General features: G+C 51.9%; 1 protein-coding gene and 1 long non-coding RNA gene across 2 annotated transcripts; one reads left to right on the top strand and one right to left on the bottom strand.

Moving 5' to 3' along the window:
- Positions 1-12,512: 12,512 nt before the first annotated feature.
- Positions 12,513-18,832, top strand: LOC120639816 (1-aminocyclopropane-1-carboxylate oxidase homolog 1-like). The gene is made up of 3 exons (XM_039915759.1): positions 12,513-13,065; positions 17,998-18,319; positions 18,397-18,832. The coding sequence occupies exons 1-3, from the start codon at positions 12,566-12,568 to the stop codon at positions 18,655-18,657; spliced, it is 1,083 nt and encodes a 360-aa protein (XP_039771693.1). The 5' UTR covers positions 12,513-12,565; the 3' UTR covers positions 18,658-18,832.
- On the bottom strand, positions 13,385-17,190 carry LOC120639817. Its single transcript, XR_005661677.1, has 4 exons — positions 16,178-17,190; positions 15,404-15,906; positions 14,271-14,857; positions 13,385-13,665 (listed from the first exon to the last, which is right to left on the bottom strand). It is a non-coding gene; the product is annotated as an uncharacterized LOC120639817 (long non-coding RNA).
- Positions 18,833-19,665: the final 833 nt, after the last annotated feature.

The raw sequence follows: 19,665 nt of genomic DNA, 5'->3' as shown, positions 1-19,665 counted from the left end.
CGCCGAGGAAGGATCTGGTGGGGGTGCACAGGAGTGCCTCGCTGGCCAGGCGGAGGTGGAGACCCTCGTCCCCGAGCCCCCGAGGGCTGGGGTCAAGGGAGTCGCAGAGGAGTCGGTGCAGAGAGCACCGATGGTGGAGGAAACTCGCGTCTTGGCGCCCGGAGAGGTCCAGGACGTGGGTGTTGTTGCGGTAATGGCTGCGTCGACAGTGACGGCGCAGGCGGCGACGGACTACGCGATCCCGGTGGTGCAGCTGCCAGATTGCAGCGGGGAATACGGGGATTCGAGAGACATCGACCCCAAAGCTGCGGCGAGCATCGCCGACAAGATCACCGAGTTCACGTCGGCCTGCGCGGAGGTGCTCGGCGAGAGGACATCCGGGGGGCCCCAGCATGGGGCAATCATTCGGTCTGTGGTCCCCCCGGAGCTTCTCCGCAACGAGCAAGAGGAGGAGGAGGCCATCTAGCAAGCGCAGTACGAGGCTGGTTCTCAGATTCAGAACCACCTCAAACGCGCCCTGGAGCTTCATCGGACGACGGACTACCATATCAGCCAGGTAAGCAGCTCCTCCCCAAGAATCGTTCATATTTTTTGCCCTGATTTTTCTTGTTTTACCCACGTCTTTCCTTTCGCAGCGGCTGAAGGATATCTCGCGCAGAAAGAGCGCCGAGATGACCCGACTGCACTCCCAGATAGGCTGGCTTGGGCAACACAACGCCGAGTTGGTGCTCAAGAACATCGAGGCCAACACCAGGATGACGGATCTGGGGGCGCGTCAGCGTGTGCTGGAGGAGGAATTAGCACGGGTTACCGGCGAGCGTGACGCCCAGAAGGTCGCAACAGAGCCGAAGGCTCGGGAAGTCGAGGAGCAGGCTGCCGAGCTGCAACGCCTTAGGACCGCACTTGATCAAAAGGAGACTGAGCTTCTCCAGAAAGAGGTGACCATCGTCACGCTATCCGGGACCCTCCAGGAGATGGGCAAAGCCCTCGAGGAGAAGGAGGTGGCTATCCAGATCGTGGAGGCCGCCCTCAAGGAGAAGGAAAACTCCTTGTGCTCACTCGAGGAGGCCGCCCGAGTCCAGAGGGAGGAGGCACAAAAGAGCATCGTGGGTAAGTACTCGAATTTTCGCTGTAGTTGGGTTTTACTTTTTCACAGCTGGTCTTGACTCTTTTGATCAGAGCTGAGGCAGAGGGTGGCGGACGAGACCGCGGCGAAAGAAGCGGTAGGCACCACGCTCATGGCAGCTCAAATGGAGTACGCTGACCTTGAGCGGACCGCCGTGAGCGTGTGCCAAGAGCTCGAGGGGGAGGGCGCTGTATCTGGCAGCTCGGTGATCAGTCGCCTGCGAGCGCTAGGTGGCCGGATCACTAAGCACGACAAGAGCACCTTCCGCCCCGGTGTCCTTCGCGCCCTCGCCGTGGCCTCGACGCACTACCTCATGGACCTGAAGAGGGTGTCGTTGGGGTACGTGGTTCCAGACGACGCCGATGCGGATGCCGCGTCAGCCATCATGGACGACGCCGATGCAGCCGCCGAGTAGTTCGCCGTGGTGCTCGCCGAGAAGCTCGAAGCCGACATCCCCCCGATAGCTGAGTTTGACGCTGTCGCAGATCCACAAAGGGGGGGGTGACAACCTGTAGATAGGCTAGGCCTCGAAGCCCATGTAATAGATTATTGTTCATTGTAATCGCACTTTATATTTATGAATAAAGAATTTCGTTATCGTTAAAATCGACTGTGTGGCCCATCGAGGCCTTGTGCGTTCGGGCCTTCGTTTTCTTTACTTTATTTCCGTGTTCTCGTATGCGACTTAGATAGACTTCTGCGAGGAATTTCGCGTTCATAAGCGACATAGGCATGGGGGTGAGGGGGGTGCCGTACGTATGTGGCCCCACGACTCGGCCGGCCCCATACCGTAGTTGCTTACATCTCGCGTTCGTTTTTTCCAAGTATAGGAGAAGCTTAGAGACGAGACGGAAATATTTCGAAAAAACGTTGGGTATTTTTGGGGACGTTCGGGGTTTCCCCCCGTAGTAGCCCCCGAGGGAGGCTTGGCTTTGCCGAGGGTAAAGCCAAGCGTACCTCAGTGTTCGTACGCGTCCGAGCCCTCGAGGGTTCGGAAGGTTCCCAAAAAATAAACAAGTAAAGCGTGCTTCTTTATTATTTTGGGAAATCGAAAATGTGAGTACAAACGATGTACAAATAGCTCGGAATTCTAAGGATAGAAGCGACGTAGCTGCTGTATGTTCCAAGCGTTGGTGAGGACTTCGTCTTTGTCGTTCGCCAGCTTGTACGTGCCGGGTTTGAGCACCTCGGCAATTATGTACAGGCCCTCCCATGGCGGTGAGAGCTTGTGGCGGCCCCTGCTGTCCTGTCGAAGCCTCAGCACCAAGTCCCCCTTGTTGAGGTCTCGGCGCCGGACTCTCTGCGCTTGATATCTTCGTAAAGACTGCTGGTAGCGCGCAGAGTGTAGGAGTGCCACATCTCGAGTCCCGTCCACTTGGTCCAGCGAGTCTTCGCGAGCTCGCTGGTTCTGCTACTCTTAGTATGCCTTGAGCCTGGGTGACCCGTACTCCAAGTCCGTGGGGAGTATGGCCTCGGCGCCATAGACGAGGAAGGACGGGGTAAAACCCGTGGCTCTGCTTGGGGTCGTCCTCAGGCTCCAAATGACCGAGGGTAGCTTCGTGAGCCACCTCCGGCCAAACCTGTTCAACTTGTTGAAGATTCTTGGCTTCAGTCCCTGGAGGATCATGCCATTGGCACGCTCCACTTGCCCGTTCGTCTGTGGGTGTGCCACAGCCGACCAGTCCACACGTATGTGGAAATTGTCGCAGAATGCCAAGAACTTCTTGCCTGTGAACTGGGTGTCATTGTCGGTGATGATCGAGTTCGGGACCCCGAACCTGAAGACGATGTCAGTGAAGAATAGAACCGCTTGCTCGGATTTGATCTTGCCGCTGGGTCGAGCCTCGATCCACTTGGAGAATTTGTCAACTGCCACCAGCAAGTGGGTGAAGCCCCCGGGCGCCTTCTGCAGCGGACCGACGAGGTCAAGTCCCCACACAGTGAAAGGCCATGTGATGGGGATGGTCTGCAGAACGTGCGCGGGGAGGTGCGTTTTTCGAGCGTAAAATTGGCAACCCTCGTAGGTCCGCACGACGTCGGTGGCGTCGACAACTGCGGTGGGCCAGAAAAAACCTTGCCGAAACACGTTACCCACGAGGGTACGTGGCGCGGCATGGTGGCCGCAGACGCCAGCGTGGATGTCGCGGATCAGCTCCTTGCCCTCGGGGATGGGGATGCATCGCTGCAGGACTCCCGAGGGACTGCGCTTGTATAGCTCGTTGTCGATTAGGACAAAAGACTTGGCCCGCCTAGCGAGGTGCCGCGCCTGAGCGTTGTTTGAGGGTAGGACCCCTCGAATCATCCAGTCAAGGTACTGGGCGCACCAATCTTGTGAAGTGGGGGCCTCGTCGATCTCCATTGCTTCGGCCCTATCCGCGGAGGAAGTCCCGAAGTCAATGTCCATGGGCTCGACCTCGTCCGCCGGGGGGTTCCCGCCGGAGGGCCCAGTGGATGAGGGGCCTGACTCTGTCGGATCCTTGAATTCGATGGAGGGCTTGGTGATGTCGTGAGCGAAGATGTTCGGGGGGACGGTGGTCCGCCCCGACACGATCTTGGCTAGTTCGTCAGCGTCCTCGTTGTACTTGCGCGGGACATGATTGAGTTCTAGGCCATCGAACTTTTCTTCGAGGCGGCGCACTGCTTTGCAGTATGCCTCCATCTTCGGGTCGTGGCAGCTAGACTCTTTCATCACTTGGTCGATGACAAGTTGAGAGTCACCGCGCACGTCGAGGCGTTTGACGCCGAGCTCAATGGCGATGAGGAGGCCACTGAGGAGGGCCTCATACTATGCCATATTGTTAGACGCAGGGAAGTGCAAGCGTATCACATACCACATATGGTCTCTGAGGGGTGAGATGAAAAGGAGGCCGGCACCGGCGCCGGTTTTCATCACCGACCCGTCGAAGAACATGGTCCAGCATTCAGCCTGGATTTGTGGTGGGGGTAGCTGAATGTCCGTCCATTCAGCCACGAAGTCAGCCAAGATTTGGGACTTGATCGCTTTGCGGGGGGGCGTAGGTGAGAGTTTTTCCCATCAGTTCCACAGACCATTTGGCAATTCTACTCTCGGCTTCCCTGTTGCGGACTATCTCTCCCAAAGGAAAAGACGAGACCACGGTGACGGGATGGGCCTCGAAGTAGTGGCGCAGCTTGCGCCTAGCCAAAACCACCGCGTAGAGCAACGTCTGAATCTGCGGATAGCGTGTCTTAGTTTCAAACAACACCTCGCTGATGTAGTACACCGGCCGTTGGACGGGCAGAGCATGGCCCTCCTCTTGTCTTTCGACAACGACCACCACGCTGACCACTTGGGTCGTCGCAGCTACGTACAGATAGAGGGGCTCGCCGTCCGTGGGTGGTATGAGAATGGGAGCGTGAGTGAGCGATGCCTTCAGCCTGTCGAGGGCTTCTTGAGCCTCGGGGGTCCACGTGAAGCGCTCGGTTTTCCTCAAGAGTCGATACAGGGGTAAGCCTTTCTCGCCGAGGCGCGAGATGAACCGGCTGAGGGACGCTAGGCATCCCATGACCCTCTGTACCCCCTTTAGGTCTCGGATCGGTCCCATCCGAGTGATGGCCGAGACTTTCTCAGGGTTGGGTTCGATGCCCCGCTTGGAGACAATGAAGCCCAAGAGCATGCCTCGAAGCACCCCGAACACTCACTTCTCGGGATTGAGTTTTACCCCTTTGGCCCGTAGGCAATCAAACGCGATCCTAAGATCAGTAACCAGGTCGTCCGCCTTCCTGGATTTTACAACAATATCGTCGACGTATGCCTCTACGTTGCACCCGAGATGGTCTCCGAAAACATGGAGCATACACCGCTGATATGTAGCTCCAGCGTTTTTGAGGCCAAAGGGCATCGTAACGTAGCAGTACATGCCGAATGGTGTGATAAAAGAGGTCGCGAGCTAATCGGACTCTTTCATTTTGATTTGGTGATAGCCGGAATAAGCATCAAGAAAGGATAAAAGTTCACATCCCGCAGTTGAATCTATGATTTGATCAATACGTGGCAAAGGAAAGGGAACCTTCAGACAAACTTTATTTAAACTAGTGTAATCTACACACATCCTCCAGTTTCCGTTCTTTTTCTTCACTAATACAGGATTAGCTAGCCACTCGGGATGGAATACCTCCTTGATGAACCCGGCCGCCAGAAGTTTCTGCAATTCCTCGCCGATCGCTCGGCGCTTGAGCTCGTCGAAGCGTCGCAGGCACTGCTTCACCGGCTTGGAGTTGGGTCGGATATCAAGGGAGTGCTCGGCGACCTCCCTCGGTATGCCAGGCATATCCGAGGGGCTCCACGCGAAAATGTCGCGTTGGCGCGGAGAAAGTCGAAGAGCACCACTTCCTATTTGCTGTCGATGGTGGCGCTGATCTGCAACGCCTTGTCGTCGGGGTGGCTCGGGTCGAGGGGCACCTTCTTGATACCCTCGGCGGGTTCGAAGCTCCCCATGTGTCGGTGTGTGGAGTCCAAAGCCTCGCTTGCCAATCTGTCGAGGGTGGCTGCGAGGGCCTCGTCCTCCGCTTGAGCCTCCGCATGCTCAACGCACTCGACGTCGCACTCGTAGGCATGCTCGAATGAAGAGCCGACGGTGATGACGCCCTTCGGACCCGGCATCTTCAGCTTGAGGTAGGTGTAGTTGGGGATGGCCATGAACTTGGCGTAGCAAGGACGTCCAAGGATGGCATGATAGGATCCCCGAAACCCCACCACCTTAAAGGTGAGTACTTCCTTGCGGAAGTTGGCTGCCATGCCGAAGCAGACAGGCAGATCGATCTGGCCGAGGGGTTGGACGCGCTTTCCCGGTGCAACGCCATGAAATGGCGACTTGCAGGGACGAAGCTTGTTCAGTCCAATCCCCATGAGCTCCAAGGTGTAGGCGTACATGATGTTGAGGCTGTTGCCTCCATCCATGAGCACCTTGGAGAAGCGAGTGTTGCCGATGATGGGGTCGACAACGAGCGGATACCGTCCCGGATGCGGAACGTAGTCGGGGTGGTCCTCGCAGCCAAAGGAAATGGTGTCCTTCGACCAGTCGAGGCAGGATGGCGTGGCCTTGGAGACGGAGAACACTTCTCGGCACTCACGCTTGCGTTGCCGAGAGGTCATGTTCGTCGTTGGTCCTCCGAAGATGAAAAAGGTGTTCTCCACCGGGGGGAACTCGTCATCTCCACCTTTGTCGCCAGCATCCTTCTTCCTGTCTTCGTCGCGATGTGTGACGCGGTTGTAATACTTCTTGAGCATTTCGCACTGCTCGAGGGTATGATTGACCGAGCCCTTGTGGTAAGGACACGGCTTCTTAAGGATGTCGTCGAACAGGCCACCACCGCCTCGAGGGGGGCCTCGAGGTCCTTTGCGGTCTAGGGTGGCAGCGAAGGCCTCCTCGGAGTCATCTGCCCGCCCCAATCCGCGCTGGTTTGGTGGGACCAGCTTCTTTCCCTTCCTCCCCCGCTTCTGTTTCTTGGCGGGGGCGTTGGGCTTGACGTTGCTGCCCTCCGCGGGCGCATCGTCCTTGCGCTTGTTCGGCTTATCATCGAAAATGGCACCAACAGCCTCCTCGCCGGCGGCGTAGTTGGTGGCGGCGTCGAACAACTCGTTGGTGTTGGCGGGTCGGCTTCTCGCAAGCTCGTGCACCAGGTTCCTGCACGTCGAACCCTCGAGGAAGGTGTTGATGACCTCGACGTGGTTGACGCTGGGGAGCTCGGTGCATTGCTTAGAGAAGCGCCGCACGTAGTCGCGCAGGGACTCGTTGGGCTTCTAGCGACAACCTTTGAGGTCCCAAGAGTTCCCAGGGCGCATGTATGTGACCTGGAAATTGCCCACGAAGATCTTGACTAAGTCAGCCCAGTTGTGGATCTGGTCCGCGGGCAAGTGCTCGAGCCACGTTCGTGTGGCGTCAGCAAGGTGAAGAGGAAGGTTGCGGATGATGACCGCGTCATCCGTTGCACCACCCAGCTGGCATGCTAGGCGATAGTCATTGAGCCAGACCGCAGGATCTGTCTCGCCCGAGTACTTGACGAGGGTGGTGGGCTGTCGAAAGCGCGGGGGAAAAGAAGCGGTACGAATCTCCCGGCTGAACACCCGAGTGCCCGGAGGCTCCGGTGACTCGCCCCTGTCATGCTCGGGGTCAAAACGTCCACCCCGTCGAGAGGTGTATTTCCTGCCGCCGACGATGTAGCAGGCGTCGTCGTCGTCGGCGTGCCCGCGCGTGTCGTGGAGTCGATCCTTTACGGGAGTCTTTCCGATGCGGCCGTGCACCGAGGGTGCCTTCACACCGGGTGCTACGACTGTCTTGCCCTGCCCAGCTGGTGGAGTGTGCACAGAAGCCTCATGGTCCTGATGCGTAATCCCACCGGCAGGCTTCGGTACGATCGAGCATATACGAGACGCAGAGCTCTTGGCCTGCTGCACAGCAGCTTGCTCGATGAGCACCTGTGCCTCACGGCGCAGATTATGGCCCGAAGGCGTCGATGGCTCGGGCATGGCTTGGAGTAGGTTGGCCACAGCGACGAGTTTTTCGCCGGTCGTCTTCAGTTCCAGAGGTTTGTCGATGTTGTCATCGGCCAGGATGTGCTCCCGGCAACGCGCGCCGCCGCCTGGGCATGTGCACCACGCGCGGTGCGCTACTGCTTGAGTGCGGTGCGCAACTCCTGTGTCTGCTGGCGTTGCTCGTCGAGCTTGGCTTGAAGCTCTTTGAGCTGTGCCTGTCGAGCTGTGCTTGTCCAGCTGTGCTTGTCGCGCTGCCGGGCTTGACGAAGAAGAAGGGGCCACAGGCGGCACCACCGGTTGGTTCGCCTATGCGTCTGCCCCGCCGTCCCCGTCGTCTCCCAGGGCGTTGTCGTTTTGCTCATCCGCAAGATCAGCCATGAAGCACTCCCGAGTGGGATTGTACTCCTCCTCACTGGAGTCCTCAGAGCAAGTGAGGCAATAAGCCGTCGCGAGATGGAACAAGCGAAAAGCGTCGGGGTCGCGGACCCCGGAGTAGTCCTCGGCCTCCTCGGCCGTGAAGTTGTTCATGAAGAAGTTGATGTCGTCGGCGATTGAGCTCGCCGTTTCGGGGTAGGATTCGTCGGGAGATGATGCGATGACGTTGCGGATCGACAGAAGATGATGACCCAGCAGATCCTCATACTCGGTGAAGTTAGTGCTGATTGAAGAGGCGTAGGTGGCAGCGTTGCGCATCCCGAAGGGAAAAGGCGACGGTGAGGTCGAGCCCCCCTGGGAGGCACTGGTGCTGCAGCAGATGATGATGCCGGCGCAGATGACGCCGAGGCACGTGATGACGAAGAGATGGCCCCGTTGGCTGCGATGCTGAGTTGCGACATGCCAGCCTCAACCCACATAGGGGAGCTGTGGCGTGCCGCACGGCACCGCTCCGCGCGTGCTTATCACGAATGATGGCCCGAGCGCCTGTTGCGCTGGGCTGGTGAAGTCAGAGTGACGGTGTTGCGTTTGGGCGAGAGGAGCTCCATGAGGTAACCGTTGCCGATTGCTTTGAACTCGAGACTCCCGAACCAGATCACGTATCCCGCTGGGAGCGGATCCGAGACGCCCATGGGGTATGGGTTTGATCTGCCCACCATCCCTGGAGATCAAATGGGAACAAGAGAGAAAATGTCACGCAGCGCCCCCTACCTGGCACGCCAACTGTCGGTGTCCTGACCCGGGGGTCCGGATCCCAACTAGTAAATGATGCGTGTTTCCTCGTCCCAAATGTTGATGCAAGAGGCAACACAGTAACGCACGGGTTTATCCTGGTTCCGGCCGCGGGGCCGTACGTCTAGCAAGAGGGTGTGCGAGGGCACTGTATTATCTTGCACCCGGAGTGCTTGTTGTAGGGGGTACAAGCGAGGCGAGAGAGGGAGGGAGGCTCCCAAGTCTCTGCTAGAAGAGGAGTTGAGCGTGACGAATAGCGATGTTGGGGCTAGGAGCGAACGTGTGCTCTGTGGATGGTGTTATGCCTAGAGAGCCAACCGACCCCCCTTAAGGGAAGCTCGCCTCCTCCTTTTATAGACACAAGGAGGAACGGGTACATGTACAGGGGATCGCGGAAGTCGTCGTGCTCTCCCCGAGCTGTGGGGATACAATAGTCGAGTGATGTGGGAAGTACCATGTGGGTATGGCATCGGGCGTGGTGGTCATCCTGGGCATCGTCCTTGACCTCGCGGAGATCGCACCGGCGTCCTGCCAACCCTAGCGGGCGGCGTGATCGTCACTGTAGGGTGTACAGTCCTCCAGACGTGGCGTGGTGGCGTCCCATGGGCCCGGCAAGTCAGGGTCTTGTGCTCTAGCAGCAACGGGGCACGTGGCGATCCCGGCCCCCCTGGACAAAGTGCCGACGTGCGCATTAAGGAGGTCCGAGGGTCGCGTGGAGGTCCCAGACCCCTCGAAGGGGGAGGCCCGGGCCCCCGGCTGCTAGCGCTGGGCGTCCCTCTCCGAGGGGCTCGTGGCGACACCAGACCCCTTCCCGGGCAGGGGGCGGGTCCGGTGCCACACGCGTGATGAGGTGGAGTCATGACGGCCGGAGTTGGCAGAATAGTAACGGAACTGTGCCGAGTGCGCTTCGTCCCGCGCCGCAGGTCCCACAATGTTGCCACAGCGTCCGGGATGGCAGAGCAGGGACCGGAGTTGGCGGATGGGACTCCGGTCACAGCCACTGTGGGTAATGGCGGCATGACGCCGTGTGTCCTGGGCGCTGTGGAGGAGTGGTTGGCACTTAATGCCTCTGTACGACGGGCGGGTGAGCGGCAGGGCCGTTTGTCCCTTATGCCGAGAGGTGGTCTCGAGCGAGGCGGAGATGAGTTGCCCGCTCGAGGGTAGATTCGCTACCCTCGAGTGAGGCGGAGATGAGTTGCCCGCTCGAGGGTAGATTCGCTACCCTCGAGCGAGGCGGAGATGCGAGGCGCTGTCGAGGGTTTTGATGGGAGCCCTCGAGCGAGGCGGAGATCGCTCCGCGAGTCCGGGGGGGATGCGAATGGGCCTCATGATGGGCTTCTTTGAGTCCTTTTCTTTCTTCCAGATTGGAAGGAGCCCGTGGGCCTTCGTGGGCCCAGTTGCCTTAGCATGTGTTTGCGTTTTTTAGGGTGATCTTAGTACCCCGATTAGGGTGCCCCTAATCGTGGTACCCGACAATAATGAATTTTCGTTTCATACACAACCAGGGAGGAAGATTGTATATACAGAGTGTTACAGGCCAGGTACTATGGCCACTGCTCTGCTCACCGAAAGGATTCATGCCATCCGTACTTAAGCCGAACCTTATATTTCTCGCATCATTTGCAAATGTTGGGAATGTTCTGTCCACTTTTCTCCACTGCGACCCATCAGCGGGGTGTCTCAACATATTGTCTTGCTTACATTCTTTTTTGTGCCATCGCATCAATTTAGCATTCGTTTTATTCATGAACAAACGTTTCAGACGTGGTATTAGAGGGAAATACCACATCACCTTGGCAGGCACCCTCTTCTTGACACGCATCCCCTCAACGTCGCCTGGATCATCTCGAGGGATCTTATACCGGCATGCGTTGCATACAGGGCATGAATCCAAATTTTCATACTCACCTCGATATAGGATGCAGTCATTAGGACAAGCATGTATCTTTTGTGCCTCTAATTCTAAAGGACAAACAGCTTTTTTTGTCTCGTATGTTGTCGTCGGCAAGGTGTTACCCTCAGGGAGTAAGTTTTTTATAAGTTTCAGCAACTCCTCAAATCCCTTGTCAGACAAACCATTTGATGCCTTCCATTGCAACAATTCCAATGTCGTACCCAACTTCTTTTGGTCTTGTTTGCAATCAGGGTACAACAATGTTCTGTAGTCCTCCAACATACGCTTCAGATCTCTCGATTCATTTTCTGTTTCACAACCTTCCTCAGTTTCGCGCAGCATCTGACCAAGATCATCTTCGACAACATATCTTTCAGTATCTTCTTCAGGCTCACCCATTGCAGTGTAATTGAAAAAGGCATTATAATTGGCTGCAAAGTCAGGAATCCTGTCCTCTTCTTCTACATTATTATCCAGCATAATTCCTCTTTCGCCATGCTTGGTCCAAACATAGTAGTTCGGCATGAAACCACTATTGAACAAGTGACTGTGGATGGTTCTAGATGATGAGTAATCCTTCTCATTCTTACAGAATTTACATGGACAACGAACGAAACTGTCATACTTGTGTTTCTCGGCCGCTTCTGTGAATTCATGCACGCCATCAATGAACTCCTTTGAACGCCGGTCGGCCATGTACATCCATTGCGGACTCATCTGGTTTCACAATACATTTATATACATCATTGTAGTGTACAAATAGTTCATTCATACTACCAATTTATAACTAATATTGAATACGCTATTAATAAAACTGAACTACAAAATTATAACGATGCATATGGCCTTCTGACTGCATGACTGTGTAAAAACTTTGTTTCTCTATATGGAACTTTATATTTTGGTATAAGAAACGACGCATGTGGCCTTCTGGCCTAGCTGAGCTGCGGGTCTCGAATTGGCGCAGCATGCATCTCGAATGTGAAATCTTGTAAAGTTTTGGAATTTTGAAGGGAACTAAATAAAACACCCTTGCATATGTAATTAATAATATTTCCATACAAAATTTGAATTCAAATATATAATTGATAATGCATATAACTATAATAAATAGATACTATTCACTTATCAAATAAATTGATAAAACATATAAATACAATAATTTGATAGTATTCACATATCAAATAAATTGATAACACATATAACTACAATAAAATGCTACAACTAAAAATAATTATCACATGTATAAACTAAATTAAGTGATAACTGTTTCTAAAAACCAATTGCTAAGTTATGGAGAAAAATAACTAACTTTTTTTTAAAAAACAAAAATTTGTCTCCCCTCCCCTCACTCAGCTGCCATGAACAGTGAGTTCACGGCAGCTTGGAGGGGTTAGGGTATTTATAGGCGTGGCTCAAAAGCACCGGTTAGTGCTCAACAACTGGTGCCAAACAATAGGCATAGACACCGGTTGAAGTTACCAACCAGTGCCTTTGTTGTGGGCACGTGGCGGTACCGGGTTATGGCAAAACCCGGTGCCATTATCCGCCCTTTAGGCACCGGTTGGTGCCACCAACCGATACATATACCTCTTTGTTCTTTTGGTACCGGTTGTTGGCACTAACCAGTGTCTATACTGGGGTTTTGGTACCGGGTAATGCTTTAACTTGGTACCAAATCCCTTACTTTTGATCGCCGCTGGCCAAAAGTAGCATCTGTACCGGTTGCAAAAGCAGCTGATAACTTTGGTCAGGACCTTTGGCCCGTTTTGACCTTTGTCCCGTTTTAGTGGTGCATCCTACTCGTCAGAAAAAATAAAGGAAAAGAAACAAATAAATACGCACAAGTCGCGGTCTCCACCAAACACAACTCGTCGACGTCACCATGTCCGTCGCCCCCGCCAACGACGACCGCACCGCCGAGCTCCACGCGCTGGACGCAACCCTCGCCGGCGTTCGCGGCCTCGTGGCGTCAGGCGCGACGCATGTCCCGCACATCTTCCGCCTCCCCGACCCGGTGGAGCAGCTCCGGGATCCTCCTCCCTCGGCGCCCGTCCCGGTGATCGACCTCGGCGGCGACCGCGCGGCCGTGGTGGACGCCGTCGGCCGGGCCGCGTCGGAGTGGGGGTTCTTCCAGGTGACGGGCCACGGGGTGCCCGAGGAGGCGATGGCCTCAGCCGTGGCGGCGGTGCGGGCGTTCCACGAGGCGGACGGTGGGGAGGGCAGCGACAAGGCGCGGCTCTACTCGCGGGAGCCCGGGAAGGCGGTCAAGTTTCACTGCAACTTCGACCTGTACCAGTCGCCGGTGGCCAACTGGAGGGACACGCTCTACCTGCGCATGGCGCCCGACCCGCCGTCCTCCGACGAGCTGCCGGAGAGCTGCCGGTGAGCGTGCTCAGCTCTCTTTTTGCGCGCCTCATTCCAGTATTAAATTAAATCTTGGTCAGTACTTCGTGATTCGATGGTGACTAGTCAAGAGACAGAGATACAATTTGTCAGTTCTCTGGATTCATTCGTGGTTCGATAGGCTTAATCAAATGAGCATGCATGATTAGGTACTCCGTGATTTGTTGATTTGGCGTACCCTGTATGTAGTCCTTGTGGTAATCTCTAGGAATCAGATAGTATTCTTTCTTATCACTAAAAAAATGATTTCATCAATTACTAGTTGAATGCCCGTGCATTACTACGGGAGCTAAAAAAATAAAGTGTAAAAAGATATAAATCTACCAACACATAACAATATTCATCATACATAATGCTGTCGTTCCAAAAAGAATTGAGATAAATCGAACTCATTGTTCACAATTGTCATCAAGGTAAACTAAATACTCAAATAAATGTACACTACATTCTATTTTATATCCTTGCCTATGATACGGCTAAGATAATCTTTTATGTTCGCAGAAAAAGTAGTTTTCAATAAGCATTCAAGTCTGACGCCAATACATTGATGATGAAGTTCTCCCGCATAGTACGGGCAATCTGCAAACAATTTGGATACATAAGTATACATTCCATATGTGATGTATGTTATAACTATGATTTACATTGAATTATTGACAACTGTGGCTGAAACAACCCATTTAGAATAGAAAAACAGTTTGCTGATAACACTGACCATAATGTCCTATATAAGATCGATGTGTGAACCATCCATAAGATGTGTTTTTAATGAAGTTTCAATAAACACAATTCACACGTGGTAACCATTTAGTACAGACTGGAAGGGAGAAAGCCCTGCATCTTCTAATAGAGATGTATAAAAATCAGTATCAATACCTAGTAAACCATTCCTTTACTAATTAATAAGTGGATAAATTACAGAGTCAAGGTCCGTTGATGCATCACAGAGTACAGGCAATGAAAAAGATATTGAGCACATGGTCTGAAACTGTCGCCCTTTTAGATTAGCGTTCACTATTGCCAAATACATATATGGTACAAACAATGATAGTACAAAGATGCCAACAGGCAAATTAGCTCCAATCAAGCATGATAGTTCAATATAACATCACAGAGATACATTTTCGAAGAACTGATTTCTAATGGTGCAATGGTAGAAGCAGAGATGAAAGGGCGTCACATACCTTTAGCAGACCAGTCGCAAGCAATGAACTATAAGCATGGCCAGTAATCTCTTATCCTCAAAACTCCTCAACTTGGTCAGTGGAAACGAAAGAAATAAGACGTGAGCGAGTGATCGATACCAGAGAATGGACAGTAGAGATCCCTTCTTTTGGCTGTGTTGTCAGGAAAATGTGTGGTGAAAATAAAGGGTGTCACATAAAAAATCATGATCAGCGCACACAGTGACAATCTCCCAAAAACTTATCAGAATGTGCTGTCAACAGAATAAAAAATTTGGCAGGATAGAGAATTTGCAGCACACACACCAGAATGGAGAAAAACAGTGACGGTAGAAAAGGAACCATGGCAGTTTTTGCTTATATCTCTTGAACTCAGAACACCCCAAACCTCATTTTTTTTTCTCTTAAATCTATTGTAAAGGCTTTAATTCAGAATGGCACTTAACTCTGCAAGTAATCATCCATAACCAGTCCTAGCATTAACATTCTTAAAGTTCACATAATCAATAAGACAATGTACATCACCTAGTACTATCTTTTTATCCTTCATACGGATTGTCCATTGCATAGAACAAGTAGAGTCGTGCCTATGAACATGGTATATGAGAGAAATGTCAGCTTTTTTCTATACATAGGATGATTCAGAATCTAAGCTAAAAACTCTGAATAAAAAGGAAATCAAATAATGTGAATTGCATGAAAGTAATGTTGTCCCATTTTTTCTAACCAATGAAAGTTTCACCCTTACAGATATTTACAGTATAAAAAAGCATATATTGAAGTTGTTAACCACAGAATCATATAATCTTAGTTTCAGAAGCCATCTATGCGCATGACGATTGTAAAAAAAAATCACTCAAATAACTGCAAGGGGCTTTTTAACAAATATGGAATTCATGCAAAGGCCTAGATATACACAGCAAGTTCAGTATTGAAAAAGAAAGCATGCAAATGAATGCAACTAAAGATCAATGGTTGCCCCAAGGAAGCAGAAAAACATAAATATCGTCCTTCGTCAGATCACAGCAACAGTTCACATTGAATGGCACAACAACAGTTAAAAAAATTCCTCTGGGTGTCTCCAAATCATCAGAAATTCAAAACAGAGCAAAAGATTAAAAAAAATTGCTCACCAACCAACAGCCCACAAACTCATCATCTTCGTCTTGTCCTCCTTTTTCTATTGACCGGCTAAGAGAGCCAGCAGTCCCACCTGCGGCGAAGGGCTAGCACTCTCACTTGCGTGGGTGCTTAACACAGAAGTGGCAACACCCCACCTGCAGCGGCTGGCACATGAGTCCACGATCCCCGGCAGCAGCGATGCCCCGAGGAGTTCCACATGCTCCTCTGGTAGCAGCACTGTCCATCCGAGGAACGTGGGAGGACCTTCCAATGCGCGCCGACTCAAAGTCGCCGTCGCGCTCCTCTACCACACCACACGTCCACCGCCTCCGATACACCTCAGGCATCCACGCCCACTCCTCCATCGCATGCCTGACCCGACAGCCATGGGTATTGAGGTGCATCAGCAATGGATAATGGCGGACGGTGGGTCAGCGGCGCATGTCTTCGGAAGGCAGGGATGCAGAATTAGGGAAGCATGGCAGGGGCGTCTGATCCACCTTGTTATTTTCAGCTGCAAGTAAAACAGAAGATATACATGAGAAACTTTTCGCTAAAACTTTGTCCAAGTATATGGGATGAACAAGAGCATTGGTCCATGTGCAGAATTCAGCTGGAAACAATTACTGATGGCAGCAACACAAAGCAAAACTATTTATTAGCAAGGGCGCAAGGCGCCACCAGTTCATTTCTTGCAATAATTGAAGAGTCTTGCAGCAATCAGGGCCTACAGCATATGAGGGGCATTCAATTTGGGGAGGGAGGGAGGGAGGGAGCTCCGTCACCTAGAATATGGAGGTGGCGCAGTGGTGGAAATGTATGGCCGTTCCAGCTCCGATGTAGCGTCGATCCTGCACTCCTGGGAACAGGAGGGGGACGGGGCAGCTCACCATGGAGATGGGATGGGGCAACTCCAGCGGCGAGGAGGATGGGCTAGTTGGTGCTGCTAGTGCTAGCGAGATGGGTAGGTCTCTGCACTCGATGCAACTGAGGAGAGGGAGTGAGGCAGCGCCGGCAGCGAGGAGGATTGGCGGGCGAGAGTTGCCATGGCGATTGGCGAGCGAGATGGGCAGGTATCGCCGGCGCCGGCAATGAGGGGGGTCTGGCGGCGCTGGCGGCAAGAACTTGGGCTATCGGTTGTTTGGATCGATTCGATAGCTGGCGGGGGCGGTACGGCATGGTTGCTGACGGGGGACGGTGCGGCGGGGAGGACGGCATCAAGGGCGGGCCGGTGCTCCAGCTACCAACAGAACGGTGGCGATGGTGATGGCGGCAGGGGCGCGGAGGCGGAGGAAGAGATGAGGCAGGGGCGCGTGGGTGGTGGATCGGAGGAGGTCGCGAGGAACCGCCGGGAGCAGGACAGCCGTGGCTGGCGCCGTGCGAAGGGAAGGTCAGCGTCCTGCCTCGGCACCGGCGGCGGCGTCACACCGGCGAGCGCGCGGGCGCCGAGGGAGACGCCGGGCCAGCCGCGCGCATGGATCCGCAGGAGGTCGAGGCGGGGCGAGCGTGCGGCGGTGCCGGGCGCCGGGCGAAGGGGAGGGAGGCGTCCTCGCTCGGGGAGGCAGGGCAAGCGTGCGGCGGCCGGGTCGCACCGTCGAGCGCGCGTGCGTCGGCGGCGCGGACAGCGCTGCGGCGGGGACGTTGAGCGCGCGTGCGGCGGTGCCGAGCGCGTGGATGTGCACGAAGTGGAGCGGCGGCGGCGCGGCAGCGGCGACGGCGAGCAGGGACGGAGCGGTGAACCGTGGAGAGGGGCGAGCAGGGACGGAGCGGCGAGTAGGGAAGGGACGGAGTGCGCGAGTGGGGGAAAGAATAGGACGAGCGGTTTCTTTTTCGTACGGGAGCGGCGAGACGGGGAGAGGCGGACACACAGCGCAGTGGCAGACACACACGGGTGAGGCAGACGCACGAGAGAGAGAGAGATCAGACTCATTTCGTTTTTTTATGTAGTAGTAGATAACAGCTGAACCATGATATAAGAGCGCATCTAACAATAAAATTAGCATCTCCCGCCATTCCGAATTGCAAGTAGACTGTTTTGGCAAATCTAGATATACTATAATTTTATTATGTAGTACATCTAGATGCATAGCAAAAACTATGGATCAAGATTTATCAAAACTACTAACAATTAATAACAGAGTGAGTATATGGTTGTCCATGTAAAACAATGGGCTTAATAGTAAATAACATCTCTAATGATCTGGCTATGTCTTATTCTTCAGAGCTTATATAGGGTCCATATATAATGGGGACATTAAGATGCTCCATACGTATATGTGTCGTAGACTATCTACCAGTCTTTCTCTATCTTCAATTATTCTCTCCGTCACGTATAAACAAATGATGTTGGCACTTTATATACCTAGCTGTTCTGTTGAGTGTTGACGGTGATGTAAAACGCTGGAACTTTTTGTCCTTGTCTAAAAGAATCTATTACCACACTGAACCCTTGAACAGCACATCTTTAAAAGCCTCTTTCCTATCGATCGTAGATAAACTGTTTGCTTATTTCTTCCCGTCACATGGTAGACTCACTCCATATTTGATTAACTAGTCAGGCTTTCTGTTAATAGTAGTTCTTATATTGGAGTACGATGATTTGCAGAGATGCGCTATTTGAATATGCGAAACAAGTGAAGAATTTGGGAGACATATTGTTCGAGCTGCTCTCCGAAGCTCTTGGCCTCAAACCGAGCTACTTAACAGATATAGAGTGCAATCAGGGACAAATTATACTTTCCCACTACTACCCTCCGTGCCCCCAGCCTGAACTTGCCATTGGAACAAGCCGGCATTCCGACTCAGGCTTCCTGACCATACTTCTGCAAGACGAAGTTGGGGGCCTGCAGATCCTCCGTGAGGATCAGTGGGTCGACATTACACCGACCCCTGGAGCGTTCATCGTCAACATAGCTGATCTCTTGCAGGTATGGTTGGATCAACGAGGCTTTGATTGAAAACCAGAACATGCTGGGACTGACTAATTATTTATTTACATGTTCAGTTAATCTCCAACGACAAGTTCAGTAGTGTGGAGCACAGAGTGGTAGCGAAGAATGCCGAACCGAGAGTTTCGATCGCATGCTTTTTCAGCACGCATTTTCATCCTGCTTCGACAAGAACATATGGTCCAATCAAGGAGTTGCTGTCAAAAGAGAACCCTCCTTTGTATAGGGAAACACGAGTCAGAGATTATATTGCACATTACTACTCTCTTGGATTGGATGGCAGGGAGAAGACTGCCCTATCTGGTTTCCGGTTGTGAATCCTGAAAGAAAGTGTTTTACCAGCAAGAAGCAAAGATTTGAACAGTGGTTATCGTGTAACTGGTCATAAGATGTCCTAATATAAATTTAAGCTTACCACAATATTTATACTCTCGAACTATTACAAAATTCTGATTTTCAACTTTCAATTACAAAACCAGATAACAGAGGCCATCCAACTGTTGAAACTGGACAAATTTAGCCCCTTAGGTGATTTTGAAAGTGATTTTCTATTTTTTTAGAATTAAAAATATTCAATTTTAAACTAAAAATTAATAATTGATTTATTTTAAATCAAAAAATTATAAAATGGGTTCATAAGTTTTCTAAAAATGTAACCTATCTATTGGCACAATACTTGTCAGTTATTCAGATCCAATTCTTTTATGTTTATAATATTTGGTTGCTTGTAATTATGCCTATTATTTTTTTAATAACTAAGATTCAAATGGAGCAATAATAGATAGTTTACATTTTTAGAAAAAAAAATTGGTGCTAGTTTCATATTTTTTCTGATTTAAAATGAATTTGTTTTGATTTTTTAAGATCTAATTAGATTTTTTCTATTTTATAAAAAATGCAAACCACCTTCAAAACCACCCAATGGCCAAATTTGTCGGGTTTCATTAGTTGGATGGTCTATGTTGTCTGGTTTTATAGTTGAAGGTCGCAAAATGGACTTTTGCAATAGTTCAAGGGGTAAATCGGACTTTTTCCATAAACGTTGTGTAGAAGCCTAATAAATTGAACAGGATTCAGTAGTTTGGTGTCTGCACATTTATTTGTGTGACAGATATGTTTATGAACTTCCAATCCAAAAAAAAAAAGATGTTCACAACCTCGCAAAAAAAAAAGATGTTCACGAACTTTATGTTTCTTTCTGAAAGCAAGTATGGCCACGAAGATAGTAGATTGATTATGGAGAGGAAACCCTCATATATATTATAGGCAAGGAACCCTAACATGATAGCTTATAGAATTTTTTTTCTCAAATACACAGGAGAGTT

This window comes from Panicum virgatum, chromosome 7K, assembly GCF_016808335.1.
Source record: "Panicum virgatum strain AP13 chromosome 7K, P.virgatum_v5, whole genome shotgun sequence".
Lineage (NCBI taxonomy): Eukaryota > Viridiplantae > Streptophyta > Magnoliopsida > Poales > Poaceae > Panicum > Panicum virgatum.
Note: the sequence above shows the minus strand (reverse complement) of the source record. Positions and strands in the feature narration are given on the sequence as shown.